Source organism: Genypterus blacodes, unplaced genomic scaffold, assembly GCF_046128005.1.
Source record: "Genypterus blacodes isolate CSIRO-AG114 ecotype Tasmania unplaced genomic scaffold, CSIRO-AGI_Gbla_v1 ptg000073l_1, whole genome shotgun sequence".
NCBI classification, from domain to species: Eukaryota; Metazoa; Chordata; class Actinopteri; order Ophidiiformes; family Ophidiidae; genus Genypterus; species Genypterus blacodes.
In genome coordinates, this window is record NW_027466883.1 from 1,836,157 (window position 1) to 1,851,313 (window position 15,157).

General features: G+C 43.8%; 2 protein-coding genes across 3 annotated transcripts in view; both read left to right on the top strand.

Annotated features, from left to right (window-relative positions):
• LOC143006033 (uncharacterized) overlaps positions 1–15,157 on the top strand; it is a 201,465-nt gene that overhangs the window by 122,946 nt on the left and 63,362 nt on the right. The window lies entirely within an intron of this gene.
• The window catches only part of LOC143006038 (NLR family CARD domain-containing protein 3-like), a 44,630-nt gene that overhangs the window by 2,413 nt on the left and 27,060 nt on the right, over positions 1–15,157 (top strand). Inside the window, exons 5-8 of one of the 2 annotated variants that reach the window (XM_076157373.1) lie at positions 1,579–1,706; positions 1,812–3,597; positions 4,189–4,362; positions 14,770–14,943. In XM_076157373.1, the coding sequence (XP_076013488.1) occupies positions 1,579–1,706; positions 1,812–3,597; positions 4,189–4,362; positions 14,770–14,943 (2,262 nt within the window). Of the gene's footprint in view, positions 1–1,578; positions 1,707–1,811; positions 3,598–4,188; positions 4,363–5,053; positions 5,178–14,769; positions 14,944–15,157 lie in introns of those variants that run through there. The other variant, XM_076157372.1, reaches the window with a different exon arrangement.

Sequence of the window (15,157 nt, forward strand, 5' to 3'; positions counted from 1 at the left end):
AAGAAATATGACCATGGAGAAATAAAGTAATTGTGCAGGAGAGAAAATCAGCCTAAAGGTCCCTCCACTATTCCATTATTAGCTATATAAAAAGTAATTAATAGAATTTAAGAAGAAAAAAACAAACTTGAGACAAGCAAACAACAAAACAGAAACTAACATGGGACAGTATCACATAAAACAATGAAATCAATATGTTATTGACTTTGATAATAAGCTATACTTTGTGTTTAGTAAATAGAGCAGCAGATGGTTGTTTTCTGCTGGAGCTGGAAATCGTTCTTAAAAACCTCTTTTGCATTTGAAACAATGGATTGAAGTTAGATGAGTAAGAAGCAGCCCAGACAATGTTACAGTCATTTATTTAAGGATAGATAGATAGATAGATAGATAGATAGATAGATAGATCTCTATATTTGAATGTAACTAATGAACCAATTGAGTACTACATCCTGAAAACCCTAACCCTATAAGTTGAAGGAGACTTTTTTTTCAATTGCAAACTTCTTTTCAGCCCAGGCAGACAGCATTCTATGAACTAATTGTAACACTACCAGTTTAGTCAGATACCTGTACATACTTGTATGTAGTGAAATGGATTGGCATGCTCATGGAGCTTGTGCTAATAGGGTTTGCATGGTTAAAGTCCTCTGCTAAAGTCCTCAATCAGCTCCTTAGTTTAGCTGATTTTGGAAGTTGTTATCCTGACACTACAGAGTCAGGTCAGTCACCGCCACCAGGCCTTCTCATGGAGGCTAACCACGGCCGTGTCATCTGCAAACTTTACAATGGAGTTGGAGCTGAACCTGGCCTCACAGTAGTGTGTACAGGGAGCACAATAGGGGGCCGAGGACGCAGCCCTGGGGGGAACCTGTGTTCAGGGTGAAGGGGTTGGAGGTCTGCTTACTGAACCTTACCACCTGGGGCCTGGTGGTCAGAGGGCCCAGGATCTGGTCACACAGGGGGGTGTTCAATCCCAGATCTCTCATCTGGTGGGTACTGTGGTGTTAAAAGCTGAGCTGATTAATAAGGTTCCATGTTGATTGTATGTATTAAATAAGCGGGAATGACACTCTGATTTGACGATCCACATAATGGTGTCAATCCAAAAATATCCATAACAAAATCCCCACAATGCATTTGGACCAAAATGAAAACCTCTGATCTGACAAACTGTGTATTATGTGTCCCAGATGGAGGTCCAGACTCTAGCTGTCATACTTGTGTTTATCTAGCTTGAATTTATTACATATAACAATGCCAATAATCTGTATGTTGTAAATGTTTCATGTTGGATTCCTTTATGCAGTATAGGCTGCACAATATCTAATCAATCAACACCACAACATAGATAAAGAACAGAAAAAGCATCTGCTGGCCTTCAGCTATCATCAATCAGCAAACCATCAACAGATGTGCAAAGACACACACACACAGACACGCACGCACGCACGCACGCACGCACGCACGCACGCACGCACGCACCTCTGCCCCAGACAATGTGTCTTCAGGGTGAGGCTCAACACAATAATAAACAATGGCTTTAATCAGTGACATGAATTGCCTTCATCTTCACAGAAAGAGAAAGAGGAGCTCATGTTGGGACCAGTCTGCTTCATCTGGAGACTCCTCACGTCAAAAGCGTGGTCAAAGATCCAGAAAAGAACCTGGACTGAAGACACCCAGTCAGTCTGGATCAGTGCACAGTAAGACTGTTGATCTGTCTGATGCTGTCAACATTTCTATCAGCAGCTATTCTCATTTTTCCACACTCATGTTTTGTTTTGTTGTTGTTGTTTCTCTTCCACTAGGTGGCGCTCTGTATGAACTTTTAGACAAACATAAGCTCAGTGTGAGGAGGAGATGTGAACATGTGACTGAAGGAAGTGCTGGAGCAGGAAGTGGAACCCCCCTCAACAGGATCTACACTGAGCTCTACATCACAGAGGGACTGAGTGAAGGGGTCAATACCCAACATGAGGTGGTTCAGCTGGACACAGCAGACAAGAAGACCACCCTCCATGACACTCCAATAAAATGCCAGGACATCTTTAAAGCCTTAGCTGACCAACAGGAACACATCAGAGTTGTCCTGACAAATGGCGTCGCTGGTGTTGGAAAAACCTTCTCAGTGCAGAAGTTCTCTCTGGACTGGGCTGAGGGTTTAGAAAACCAAGATGTCAGTCTGCTGATTCTGCTGACGTTCAGGGAGCTGAACCTGATCCGAGATAAGCAGTACAGTCTTCTCATGCTGCTCCGTGTTTTCCATCCAACATTACAGACGCTCACACCGGAGAAGCTGGTTGACTGTAAAGTTTTGTTCATCTTTGATGGTCTGGACGAATGCAGACTGTCTCTGGATTTCCACAGCATTGAGGTTCTGTGTGATGTCACAAAGAAGGCATCAGTCAGCGAGCTAGTAACAAACCTCATCAAGGGGAATCTGCTGCCCTCAGCTCTCCTCTGGATAACTTCCAGACCTGCAGCAGCCAATCAGATCCCTCCTACATGTGTTGACAGGCTAACAGAAGTACGAGGCTTCACTGATGCCCAGAAGGAGGAGTACTTCAGGAAGAGGTTCAGTGATGAAGATCTGTCCATCAGAATCATCTCACACATCAAAGCATCCAGGAGCCTCCACATCATGTGTCAAGTCCCAGTCTTCTGCTGGATCACTGCCACAGTTCTGGAGCACATGCTGACTACAGAGCAGAGAGGAGAGCTGCCCAAGACCCTGACCGACATGTACTCACGTTTCCTGATGGTCCAGACTCAGACCAAAAAGCACAAGTATCATGAGGGCCATGAGCGCAGTCTAGAGGAGCTGTCTGAGACGGACAGGGAGCTTCTACTGAAGCTGGGGAGGCTGGCGTTTGAACATCTAGAGACAGGAAACATCATTTTCTACCAAGAAGACCTGAAGCAGTGTGGACTTGATGTGTCAGAGGCATCAGTGTTCTCTGGAGTTTGTACAGAAATCTTGCAGGTGGAGTGTGTGATCTTCCAGAAAAGAGTCTACTGCTTTGTTCATTTGAGCATTCAGGAGTTTCTGGCTGCAGTCTACAAGTACCACTGTTACACAACCAGGAACGCTAAGGTACGGAAGGGTTTCATTTTTACTGACCGTAACCCATCACTGGATGTCTTTCTAAGCTCAGCCATGAACAAAGCCATGCGGAGTGAAAATGGGCACCTGGACTTGTTTGTTCGCTTCCTTCATGGTCTCTCACTGGAGTCCAACCAGAGTCTCTTAGGAGGTCTGCTGGGTCAATCAGAGAGCAGACCAGAGGACATCCAGAGAGCTATCACAACCCTGAAAGACATGAGGGCTGATGATATGTCTCCTGACAGAAGCATCAACATCTTCCACTGTTTGATGGAGATGAAGGACCACTCTGTACATGAAGAGATCCAAGAGTTTCTGAAGTCAGAGAAGAGATCAGAGAAGGAACTCTCAGAGATCCACTGCTCAGCCCTGGCCTACATGCTGCAGATGTCTGAGGAGGTTCTGGACGAGCTGAATGTGGAAAAGTATAATACATCAATGGCAGGACGACAGAGACTGATCCCAGCTGTGAGGAACTGCAGAAAGGCTCGGTTAGTCCAGATGTTAATAATAATATCAAATAACAGGTAATCCTGTCCCCTGTATGGGGGGGGGGGGGGGGGGGGGGGTCACAGTGTAATTATTTACATGCCGTCATCGAAAGAGTCAAAATTGTCTCTAGATTGTCCTAGCTCGTGCTTTTCTGTCCTAGCTCGTGCTTTTCTGATGCACTAATTTGTTTTCTTAATTGTCTTTATTTTCTCATTTGTCTAGGTACCTAACTTATTGCACTCCTACTTTAGCACTAGTTATGCTCTTAGCTGTTGGTTTCAGAAGGAAATGCACTTACGATTTCTTGTGACCTGAAGTTCTTTTGCCCACCTATGTTGAACACACTTATTGGAAGTCGCTTTGGATAAAAGCGTCTGCTAAATGACCGCAATGTAATGTAATGTAATGTCTTGCGGGCCGGATCAAACAGGCCGGAGGTTCCCCACCAATGTAAAGAGTACACTCAGTTAGAAGTGAAGGTGTTTGCTCAGTGTCCATTATCATTACTCAGATTATTCACATCTTAAAATGAAGTAACTTAGTAAGTGCTCTGCTTTAATAATGAATTTCATGTTAATCTATAATAACAGGTTTGTTGATTGTGGACTCTCAGTGACCCACTGTGATGTTGTGGCCTCAGCTCTGAAGTCCAACCCCTCCCATCTGAGAGAGCTGGAGCTGAGTTATAACGACCTGCAGGACTCAGGAGGGAAGCTGCTGTCTGCTGGCCTGGAGAGTCCAAACTGTAAACTGGAGATTCTGAGGTCAGACACATTTTTAGACAGAAATGTCGTCATGTTGATGTCATTGACTAATTGAATTGATTCAGTGTGTGTAATACTTTACAGTGCAGATGGAGCACTGGGGAAAACAACAATTGTCACTAACATGGAACAAACTTATTACACTAATATTTTTTAATCAAAGTTCTTCATTTCAGACTGTGGTTTGTCTCATTGCCTAAGCCACAAAGTAAATAGAAATATTTTTCATCCCTGAGGCGATATTTGATACAATCTCCATATTAGAACAACTTTGAACTTTAAAAAAAACTTTGAAAAAAACAACAACAAACCTAGGCTGTTGTTGGAGAACATAACAAGACTGTATTACTGTTGTAACATTTTTCAAAAAATTTCATTTTCCTGTAGAAAATCAAGGTCAATGAAGTTACCATATTTGGTTACTTGCCCGCTTGTGGTAAAACAAATTCCAAGTATTTACACAAAAAAATACAAGAGAAACACCTGTAAGGTGAAAGAAACATTTAATTTACAACATTTGAACATCACTTTTAGAACAAAGTGCTGAAACAGGCCCCTCACACATTACCACTTTAGACATTAGGCCACTTTGAATTTGACAAAGCACTTCCACTCGCTGGTCATGCAGAGGTGCATGTTGCAGACCCTGCAGACCACATACGACGTCACAATGTTGCCTTTTTTGCCGCAGTGCTTGCAGGTCTGGCGTGCGTCATGTACAGGGGAATGGAAGAGGGACATATCAAACCGCACAGCCGCATTTGGGGTGTGGCTGCTGTGTCTCCGGACAGGCTTAGAAACATCAGCACTGGAGGTCAGGCTGTCAACACCTGGGGTCTGAAATCTTTCAGAGACTGGTATTTCCCACCAAGGGCCTTGCAGTCCCTCTTGTACACAACCCAGGCATTTTGAGGCTGACATCAATGGTGTACGCAAACAGTCCCAGGTACCACCTCTTGGACTTCATGGGGCTGCGGTAGAGGTGTACCAGCTTGTCACTCTTGTCAATGCCCCCCATGTTGGCATTATAACTCCTGATGACAGCTGGACAGCTCACAGCCTCTCTCTTCTTGGTCTCACTGGCTGTGGTGGTGGGGAAGGACAAGGTTCTGGCCAGGACAGTGACAATCTGGCTGGTGGCACCCAAACCTTCTTGTTCAGGTTTCAGGGGGACATCATGGGCCTCCAGGGTAGTCTTGCCTTGGTATAGCACCATGTCATGGATGAAGCCATCCTCAGAGGCCCTGGCAAACAGCTTAAAACCCCATTTGTCTGGCTTGCTTTTTATGTAGTGCCTCAGGTTGCCAGCTTTCTTCCCTTTGTAGGCAACCATCACCTCATCCACAGACCGTTTGGGCGTCTGTGGCTCACGCCTGAAGGCAGTAGTTAGGAAGCTGCACAGTGGCCGGACTTTGACAGCACCATGATCTCTGGCACCAGTGAGCGCTTCTTCATCAAAGTGGATGACCCTGAACCTCTGATGACATCAGGTTGGCAACTTAAGACCCTTAATTATTTGGATGGGGTGCTGGTATTCAGGCAGGGCTGTGTTGTTCAGGTCAGCTTGGTGCCAGGTGGTTGGCCTGGCTGCTGACTTACTGGGTCTGGGCCTCTTGGCTTGTGGTGCTGGCTGCTCATGTCATCATCAGTAGGTCAGTCCATAGGGATTCAGCCTGGGAACCGGAGGGTCGCCAGTTCGAGTCCAGTATGGACCAAGTAAGTGGACTGGTAGCTGGTGAGATGCCAGTTTGCCTCCAGGGCAGTGCCGAGGTGCCAAATATCAATTGTGTGTGATTGCCATGAATTGCATGCAAAATGACTAGAATAAAGTATCTTTTGTCTTAAATCACTGTCCTGGAGCACCTCCACTGCAGGCTGCCTGCATTTCCTCTTGGGTGGGACGAAGTTAGGGTCTGACACATCGTCATCCTCGTCATCATCATCACTGATGTCAGGGTGGACTGGCACGACAGCAGTCTCCCTCCTCTTGCCATAAAACATTAAAGGAAGCAGAAAATTATAAATAAAGTTGCTTTTATATCAATAAAACAACTGTTATAAGGTCATAAACTGACAAAAATCCCTCATATTCACTATGGATAAACTAAAAACACACTGCAAATGCACAAAATGCACGGCTTGTTAGATGCATCGGGCATATGTCCAAAAACGGACATACCAAATTAACTCTTAACTTACAGTGAGAGTATAATCAAATATGGCGCCCGCATTTTTCATGCCGTATTTTCATTCATTTCACTAAGTCCTCCACAAACAACACACATCTTAGCACAACTACTCAACAATAACATGTGTGAGTTTCATCAACTTACCATGGTTAGTTTGGTGTTATGGTGGTAAATGTCGAGGAAACCCAACTGCAAAAGCATCTTTTTCTGATTTTGAAAGAAACAGGAAGTTTGATGTGTTCCTGGTCTCTGCTGATTGGTCAATGCCACAATCACGTGACTTGTGATGTTGGGCAAACTTTGCTGATTGGCTGGGTGAAGACCACATGATTCTTGAATTCTCTGGGACGGGGGATGGGCATGATATATGACCTGTGCGGAAATGACCAAAAGTAGTCACTTGCCGGGTAAAGGGTGTTAATTGATGATGTTTATTGAAGAATCGTTCTGATATTCTTCTGCGTGTTCGTTTGTGGTGAATCAAGAGGAAAAGATGAGGCAAAGATGAACTGGAATCTTCAGGAGAGCTTTACTGGAATAAGACCTTGGACAGCGCTGGTTCCACCTCTGGCATGCACCAAAGAAGGACAATCAAATATCTCCGTGCTGCCCTATTTATCCCACATATACAGGGCATTTACATAATATTCTAATTCACTGATGACAATGTAGTTTAACTGTTATCTATTGGTCAGCCAGCTTCAAGAGGGGCAGCGCTAAGATTCAAATCAGAGGGATGAACAGATGTCTGTGGGGGAAAGTAGAATTCTCTTTGTGTAAATTAAAGAACAATAGTATAGTGTAATTAGCCCTTTGATCTGAAGAAGCTCCCCCCGACTGCCCGTCTATGCGAACCCCCTCTCTTCCTTCTTCCTGACTACAGATGTTTGAAGCTTCGATGAAGTGATACAGTGACCTCTTCACCTATTGGCAGATATGTGTTATCTAGCCCTCCTGGAGAGAGACGCTGAAATGCTCGTGTGTATTCCTCCATCTCCAGATTTTCCCGGGGCCAGCCATTTGGTTACTAGACTATATTAACCTCAGTTACTGCATTTACTTATATGTGTGTTGACATTATTTGTTATATTCCAACAGTCCCCCTTTTCATTCTATTCATAGAATGAATCAAACTTGAGATAAACAATCTAAGCCTCCTGCCACACTCACCAATCCACTCAGTTTAAACCAACATCTCATCACATGAACAGAATTCACATTATCATCCAGTAGAATTCAAAGGGTATGAAAATGCAATGTACATGACTTATTCAAACAGATTCAGTGCATGTGCTATGTACACAAACACTACATATGTCCTATATTAAAGATACAATGCATTTGACACCTTAATTAACAGTAGTTGCTTCCTTCATGGAAAAATACTTTGCAATCATTCATTCATTAATACAAAAATCAACTACCGCAACCCGGTAGGGGGCTGGTCAACCCATCGGACCCCCAGCGGTTCGGAGCATTTCATCACACGTATAATTTTGTAAACATTAGCCTTCTGGTTCGAGGGTCATTCTTGGGACGCTGCGTAGGCGTCCACTCATTGTACAGGCCCGCGGTTAGGGTCTGGAACTTGAAACCTTCTAAGACCCTGGAAAACAACTCATGAAAATACAATTCAATAAATCCCGTCCCACAGTAATTTAAACACCTTGTACTAAATCTATTCTATTAGCTGGCACAAAAGCGCAAGCTTATGTGTGCTTTCAAATATAAACATTTGTAATCCTGAGGTAGTCTGAGAAGAGAAAGAAAGGAAGTCCTTATTTCACAACCACTGTGGTCAGGGGAAGAACATCAGGGTCGTCGTCAAGATCCTGTTCCAGGAGAAGAGGCTGAGTCAGCATCACCATCTGACGTGACTCAGGTGTCATCATTGAGTTGATCAGGCGAACTAAAAGAGCTCGGATGCAGGGAACACAACAACATCCACAAACAACCAAAATCCCTGCCATAACTGAAATAGATAGTAGGACGGCCGCAGCTAATTTCTTATATCTCCCAAATAGCTTCTCGAGGGTGTCAGAGAAGAAGTCATCTATCCCTGAGTTTTCTGATAGCTCGTGACTTAGGGACGTCAAACTCGCTAGGGCCTTAGTGACAGAACCGTCTGGGGAAGTGTTGTTGGGGATGAAAGTACAACATGCAGATCCAAACATGGCACACACACCCCCTTTTCAGCTAACGTCACGTCGAAAACGATCCTTTTCTGATAGGTGATCAACGTGGTGTGGGCCATTTGTTCAGTCATCCCTTTTACAGCATCCCGTGTGTAATTGACAAATCTCTGTTGGTCATAATAGAAGTAGTTCATCCAATCACCATTTTTTATCAATTGTGGCCCACCAGAAAAACAATGATTCAAACACCGCTTCCACTTAGTTCCTAGCTCTGTTCTTGTCTGGAACACTCCAAAGCACCCCAATCTCATCAATATACACCTGTGGGCCTAATGACCCCTTGGTGAGGTGAAAAAGGGTGAGCTTCTCTTGAAAAGATCTGTAATCAGATACAGGGAACATGGGAGGAAGCATTATCAGCAGCTGAATGAGAGCACAGGAAGTTATGAGGTCTCTACACAGCCATCCGGTGTCAGATGAGAACCAATCCTGATCCCTTGCCCCTGTGATTGAGATTAAGGCACTTCATTTGTCATATCATATACAATTCAACTCTGTTCTGCACACACAAACACATTAACACCTTCTTCTCATTTCCCCCTTTTGTTTCTGATACAGCACGGCGTCCACAATGCCGTGTCTTTCAGAAACTCCAATGGAAGGTGTTGATGTAGTCCAGTACTGGCAATGCAGCCGCATGCGCCATGGCGTGCTCGATGGTGATGAGCATTTGAAGATCCAGTTGACCTGATAAAGGATGGGTGAATATTCAGCTTGAGGGCGTGGGTCGCGGTGATTGGGGAGAGGGTTGGATGCGCTGTCTTCGGGCCTTGTCAACAGTGACCTGGGTTGTAAGGGTCACCTGTGGGCCGGGCATACATGGGCATCTGTGGGGCGTATGGGGGATGGTGCGGTGGGCGCTCAACTGTTCCCTGTCCTCCATTCTGATATTCTGTTGCTGTCCGAAGTTTGGAGTGCTGCCATGCATATTCCATGTAAGGGCACTCTCGGACCCAGTGACAAGGATCCAAACAATGAAAACAGACTTTGTGTCGACGTAGTGCTGCTCTTCTTCCTCCTCTGTCTTTTCCTGAACATCCACGGCCACGTCCTCTTTGGTTGCCTGGACCATTCTGGTACCAGCTGGAATACATCTGGGGTTGTGGAGCATATGGATAGAAATGCATTGCATATGAGGCCGGCTGAGGAGGGACCCAAGCCTGGGGTGCTACAGGTGGAGGGGGGGCTAGCCGGGCAGGGACGGCTGGGGAAGGGTGTTCGGGGACCACTGGGCATATTTGAACAGGGGGGACTGACTTGATTTCCTTGTCAGTATTGATCAGGGCAATCAGCATTTTCCACAACGTTTTCAGGAATGTGTTGATCTCTAAGACGTCTGAATGTTCTGACTGAAAGTGCCTTTCAGTGTAATGTGCCAACACGGCTCGCCATTTGTCGTGGGTTTCTTGGTCTAGTCCTACAACATCTTCCAATGTAGCCTGGACCTGCTGGGGAAGGGAGCGTATCACCGCTGTTCGGAACATTTGGACCGTGGCACTGTTTGGCAATTCAGTGTGGGGCATTGTTCCAGTGGCATCGGCCCACTTCTCAGCACAACTGTTGAGGAACACATGGAAGGATTTTCCCTTGGTCCAATCAAATCGCTGCAGGTTGGAGACTGTCAGAACCGAAAGGAAGCGTCGTCTCAGTTCAGTACAATAAGCAGTACTTCCGCTGTTCAAGAGCTCAGAGTCTCCCACCAGCATGAAGCGGAGCCTTTGGTCGATGTCATTGGCTGTTTCTCGCCCTAACAGGCGTCTAATGATGGCCAGAAGGTCTTCTATAGCCACAAAATCGTCTGAGTTGAGAGACTCGACCCCTTCAAGCTTGTCCCGGTTGTGCTGCTCCACTTGATTGGCGGCCGACAGCAGAGTCATGGCGCGGGCTCGAATCTTCTGCGCATGGTCTTTGTCTTGTTTGGCTGTCCCCCATGATTTCTTTCCACCTGCTTCCCATTTCTTGGTAGCTTCTGTAGCTGCTTCGTTCATTCGGTCAAAAGTTGCTTGGACGCACTCAATGGAAGGAGGAGGCGCATCAGGTTTGGGCCAGAGGCCCCTGTCTTCCCAGTCAGACAAGAGGCGTTCCAGATGTTGTCGGGTTTTGTCTCTTTTGTCAGAATCCGTACCTGACATGATACGACTCAAAATTGCCTCAGTATAGTTGTTGCAGGTAAGGACTTCGGCCATGGCTGTTCAAGTCTTAGCAAGCTCTATGAGTTTGTTACGTTCTAATCTTTCAAGAAAGAGAAAATATAAAATAAGTAATCTAAAAATTTAAAAAAAATTTAATTTCATCAAAAATTAAAAAAAAATTAAAAACCAAAAAACCAAAACAAACAAACAACAGAACTAAATACAAAATTAAAAGAATTGTTTCTATTAATCAATTAATTAATCAATTTGAATTGTTTATTTACTCTATGTAACTAATTAATTATTTAAGAGGGACTTTCTTTTCTTTCTTTAACGACAGCGGGTGCGATTATAAATACCAGGAGAAGATGTAGCTGCAGTACTACTAAAAGAACTGAGGGTAGCGCTGTTAAGTCGCTTTCTGAAATTCAGCGAACTCTCGTAGCTGCAGTACTGCTGTAGGCCTGAGGTGTCGTTGCGTCACTTCTGGGGTCTGGGGCGCTGTTTATATATTGTTGAGGATACTATGGCACTATTCAATGACTTCCTAAATGAAAACGAAAAACAGAAACAAAAAAAAAAAAACAGAAATCCAATGTAATTGTTGTTTTTCGGGATTCACCAACAATTAGTCCCCCGGGACTTTGACAGTGTATCGGAGTATATTACTGCATGATGTGCCGGGGCTAAAAAGACACCCGGAAAGTCTCTGAACTTCTATATAAAATATATCCTGAATATATTCAGACACCCACAGACAGTTCCCTCTCAGACGAACAGTTCTTTCTTCCTGTTTGCATTCTTACACACACACACGATCAGATACACAGAGACGTAATAACCAGGTTAATAACACAGCTCAGATATTCAGGGACACGTGTTATAAGACAGTAACACACACAACTCACATATTCAGACACGTAATAACCAGGTTAATAACACAGCTTCAGACATACAGACACAAAACAACAGTTAATCACACAGAACAACACATTTACATGCCGGCTCACTCAATCTCACACACGTACACAGCTGGACCAGAACACACGGACAACTCTCTCACACAGCTCAATCACACTCAGACATACACACGCAGAATCTCAGTCAGATGCAGCCACCTCTCAGTCATACGTGGCAAGGCAAAACAAACACAAGTGCTGTCTCAACCAGCTGTTTGTCAAAGATACGTGACTGCAAATCCCCACACACACATAGACACGAAGATCTCTCTCAGTCGAAAACGGATCATACACCCAAAACGTCCGTTTCTCTCTATTCCTCCCTCTCACACATACACACGCATACAGTTTCGATAAATGAACGTATGGCCACTACGTGAATTTACCAGAAGTTGGAAGCAGATTACCCTTAATCCACCAATACAATACAGACAGTTTTAAATATTTTTATGCCGTATATCTTCAGAAAAAAACGTCTCAGACAAGAATACTACTCCTTAATCGAGTTTTCATCCACACACGGCAATTCCAAACCCAAAACCCAGAAGCCCCCGGCTTCGTCCGGACCTCAATAAACGATACCTCAGACAAGAGTATTTCTCTGTATATGAATACTCATCCCCTTGACTAAACGACTATATCCTAGACAGGACTTGACACAGAATCACTTGGAACGATTGTTAATTACTCAAAAGTCTGTTTATTCTTTATGTTGTGTCAGTAATCTGCCACACTTCTGCAACAGTGCACCTCCAAGGTTTAATTTATTTAATCTTAACAAGTTAACTATAACTGGACATTAACCAATGGACTTTAGCCAAACAGTGCTTGTACACTCTTAATTAATACTTAGCGGGTTATTTTTTAACACAAATTGACTGACTTTAACCATAACCGAATAATGGATGTAACCAATAACTAAAAAATTGACTTTAGCTTATTTTAGTTCCGTTTCAATAAGGGACATTAACCCACCAAACCTGACTTTAGCTGAATTGGCTCCTTTTAGAAATTTATTAAGGGATCTTAATCCCAAACCAAGTAGACTTTAGCAACTTTGAGTTTAATTTAAAAACAAGACTTTAGCCTGTGACCACGCCGGGTCGAGGAGGCCCGTACCTCCTACAGTCTGGACCGAATATGAGAATTCCAAAATGTTATCACAGTCAGCTATACCGAGACTCCAGTCCGTCTCCTCTTTGAATTACTCTAAATTTACGTGACATACAAAAGACAATTGCCCACTTCCATAGATAAACTTTAGAGTGTCCAATAACCTATTACAGATTCGATTTAACAGGTTCTGCTCACCCTTTGATATACGGCGCCGTATGGAAGTGAAGCGTTTGCCTCTGTTGTCAGAGGCGCCTTTTCTCTGGGCCTCGTCCAAATTTGTCACCAAAACGTCGGGTGTCACCAAATATTGAAGAATCGTTCTGATATTCTTCTGCGTGTTCGTTTGTGGTGAATCAAGAGGAAAAGATGAGGCAAAGATGAACTGGAATCTTCAGGAGAGCTTTACTGGAATAAGACCTTGGACAGCGCTGGTTCCACCTCTGGCATGCACCAGAGAAGGACAATCAAATATCTCCGTGCTGCCCTATTTATCCCACATATACAGGGTGTTTACATAATATTCTAATTCACTGATGACAATGTAGTTTAACTGTTATCTATTGGTCAGCCAGCTTCAAGAGGGGCAGCGCTTAGATTCAAATCAGAGGGATGAACAGATGTCTGTGGGGGAAAGTAGAATTCTCTTTGTGTAAATTAAAGAACAATAGTATAGTGTAATTAGCCCTTTGATCTGAAGAAGCTCCCCCCGACTGCCCGTCTATGCGAACCCCCTCTCTTCCTTCTTCCTGACTACAGATGTTTGAAGCTTCGATGAAGTGATACAGTGACCTCTTCACCTATTGGCAGATATGTGTTATCTAGCCCTCCTGGAGAGAGACGCTGAAATGCTCGTGTGTATTCCTCCATCTCCAGATTTTCCCGGGGCCAGCCATTTGGTTACTAGACTATATTAACCTCAGTTACTGCATTTACTTATATGTGTGTTGACATTATTTGTTATATTCCAACATGTTCCATTCAGTTTCATGCAGAGATGCTGTTTGAGGAGGTGGAAGAGATTGTTTGTGCTTCCAGATTTGGTAGCTAACCTCTTAGTAGCTAATCTCTGAGTGGAGATACACGGGCGTAAGTGGGATTTAATACTAATTTGTGCTCTTATGTATTTAGACTTCATACTTAATTGAGGTGAGTTATGCAAACAAAGCATTGTTCCCCCTAAAACAGGAGCTTGTGCAGCTTTCTGGGATTCAGACTCATAACTTGAGTCATTTCTAGTTACGCTCACTGTTTGTCTGCTTCAAATGTGCCTGATGACATCCATACAGATGATGGCATGCAGGATGTGATCACACAGGATCACCTGTATGGATGTCTTCCCTTCCCAGTTTGGGTGAAACATGAATATGTGTTGCTGTGTTTATTCATCACTCTGTGTTCATAATAACACAAAACACAATCACACTGTGGTATTTGGTGTGATTCTAATGTTTATCACCTCGTTTGGCAGACGTCCTTGTAAACACACAGACAACATTGTAATTTCCAGTTGCTGATTGTGTTTCAGACTTTATCACAGTAAAAACACAACAAACTATTCAACTGCTGAGTTTGTGCAGCAAATATTGAAACTCAATTTACACCTGGAGTTTTACCTGATTAATGTTGAATATGACTGTGATTATAATCAATTCATTTATTTAGAATATACTTCAGAAAACATAAAAGTGACCATCAGTGAAAGATCAAGCAGGTTAACACTTTTTATGAATTTACCAGCCCACACACACACACACACACCTTCTTCCTTCCACTTGACCCTCAGCAGTGTTTTGTTGAAATCCTCCTCTCTCTGCAGGCTGTATCTCTGTCAGATCTCAGATGAAGGCTGTGCTGCTCTGGTCTCAGCTCTGAAGTCCAACCCCTCCCATCTGAGAGAGCTGAAGCTGAGTGATAACAAGCTGCAGGATTCAGGAGTGAAGCTGCTGTCTGAGTTTGTGGAGAGTCCAAACTGTAAACTGGAGATTCTGAGGTCAGTTCAACTCACCATGAATCCTCAAATGTTGTCTGTGGTCTTTATGTCCCTCAGATGAAGAGTCTTTTTCAGGGCTCTCCAACCTTTTTCACACCAGGAGCTTCTTTACTAAACTCAAAGTGGTCACTAGCACCTGGTGCACTTTTCTTGAATTTATAAACTGTTTTGTGAATATTTAAGAGCAGAAACATATAAAGTGCTCTGATGTGTT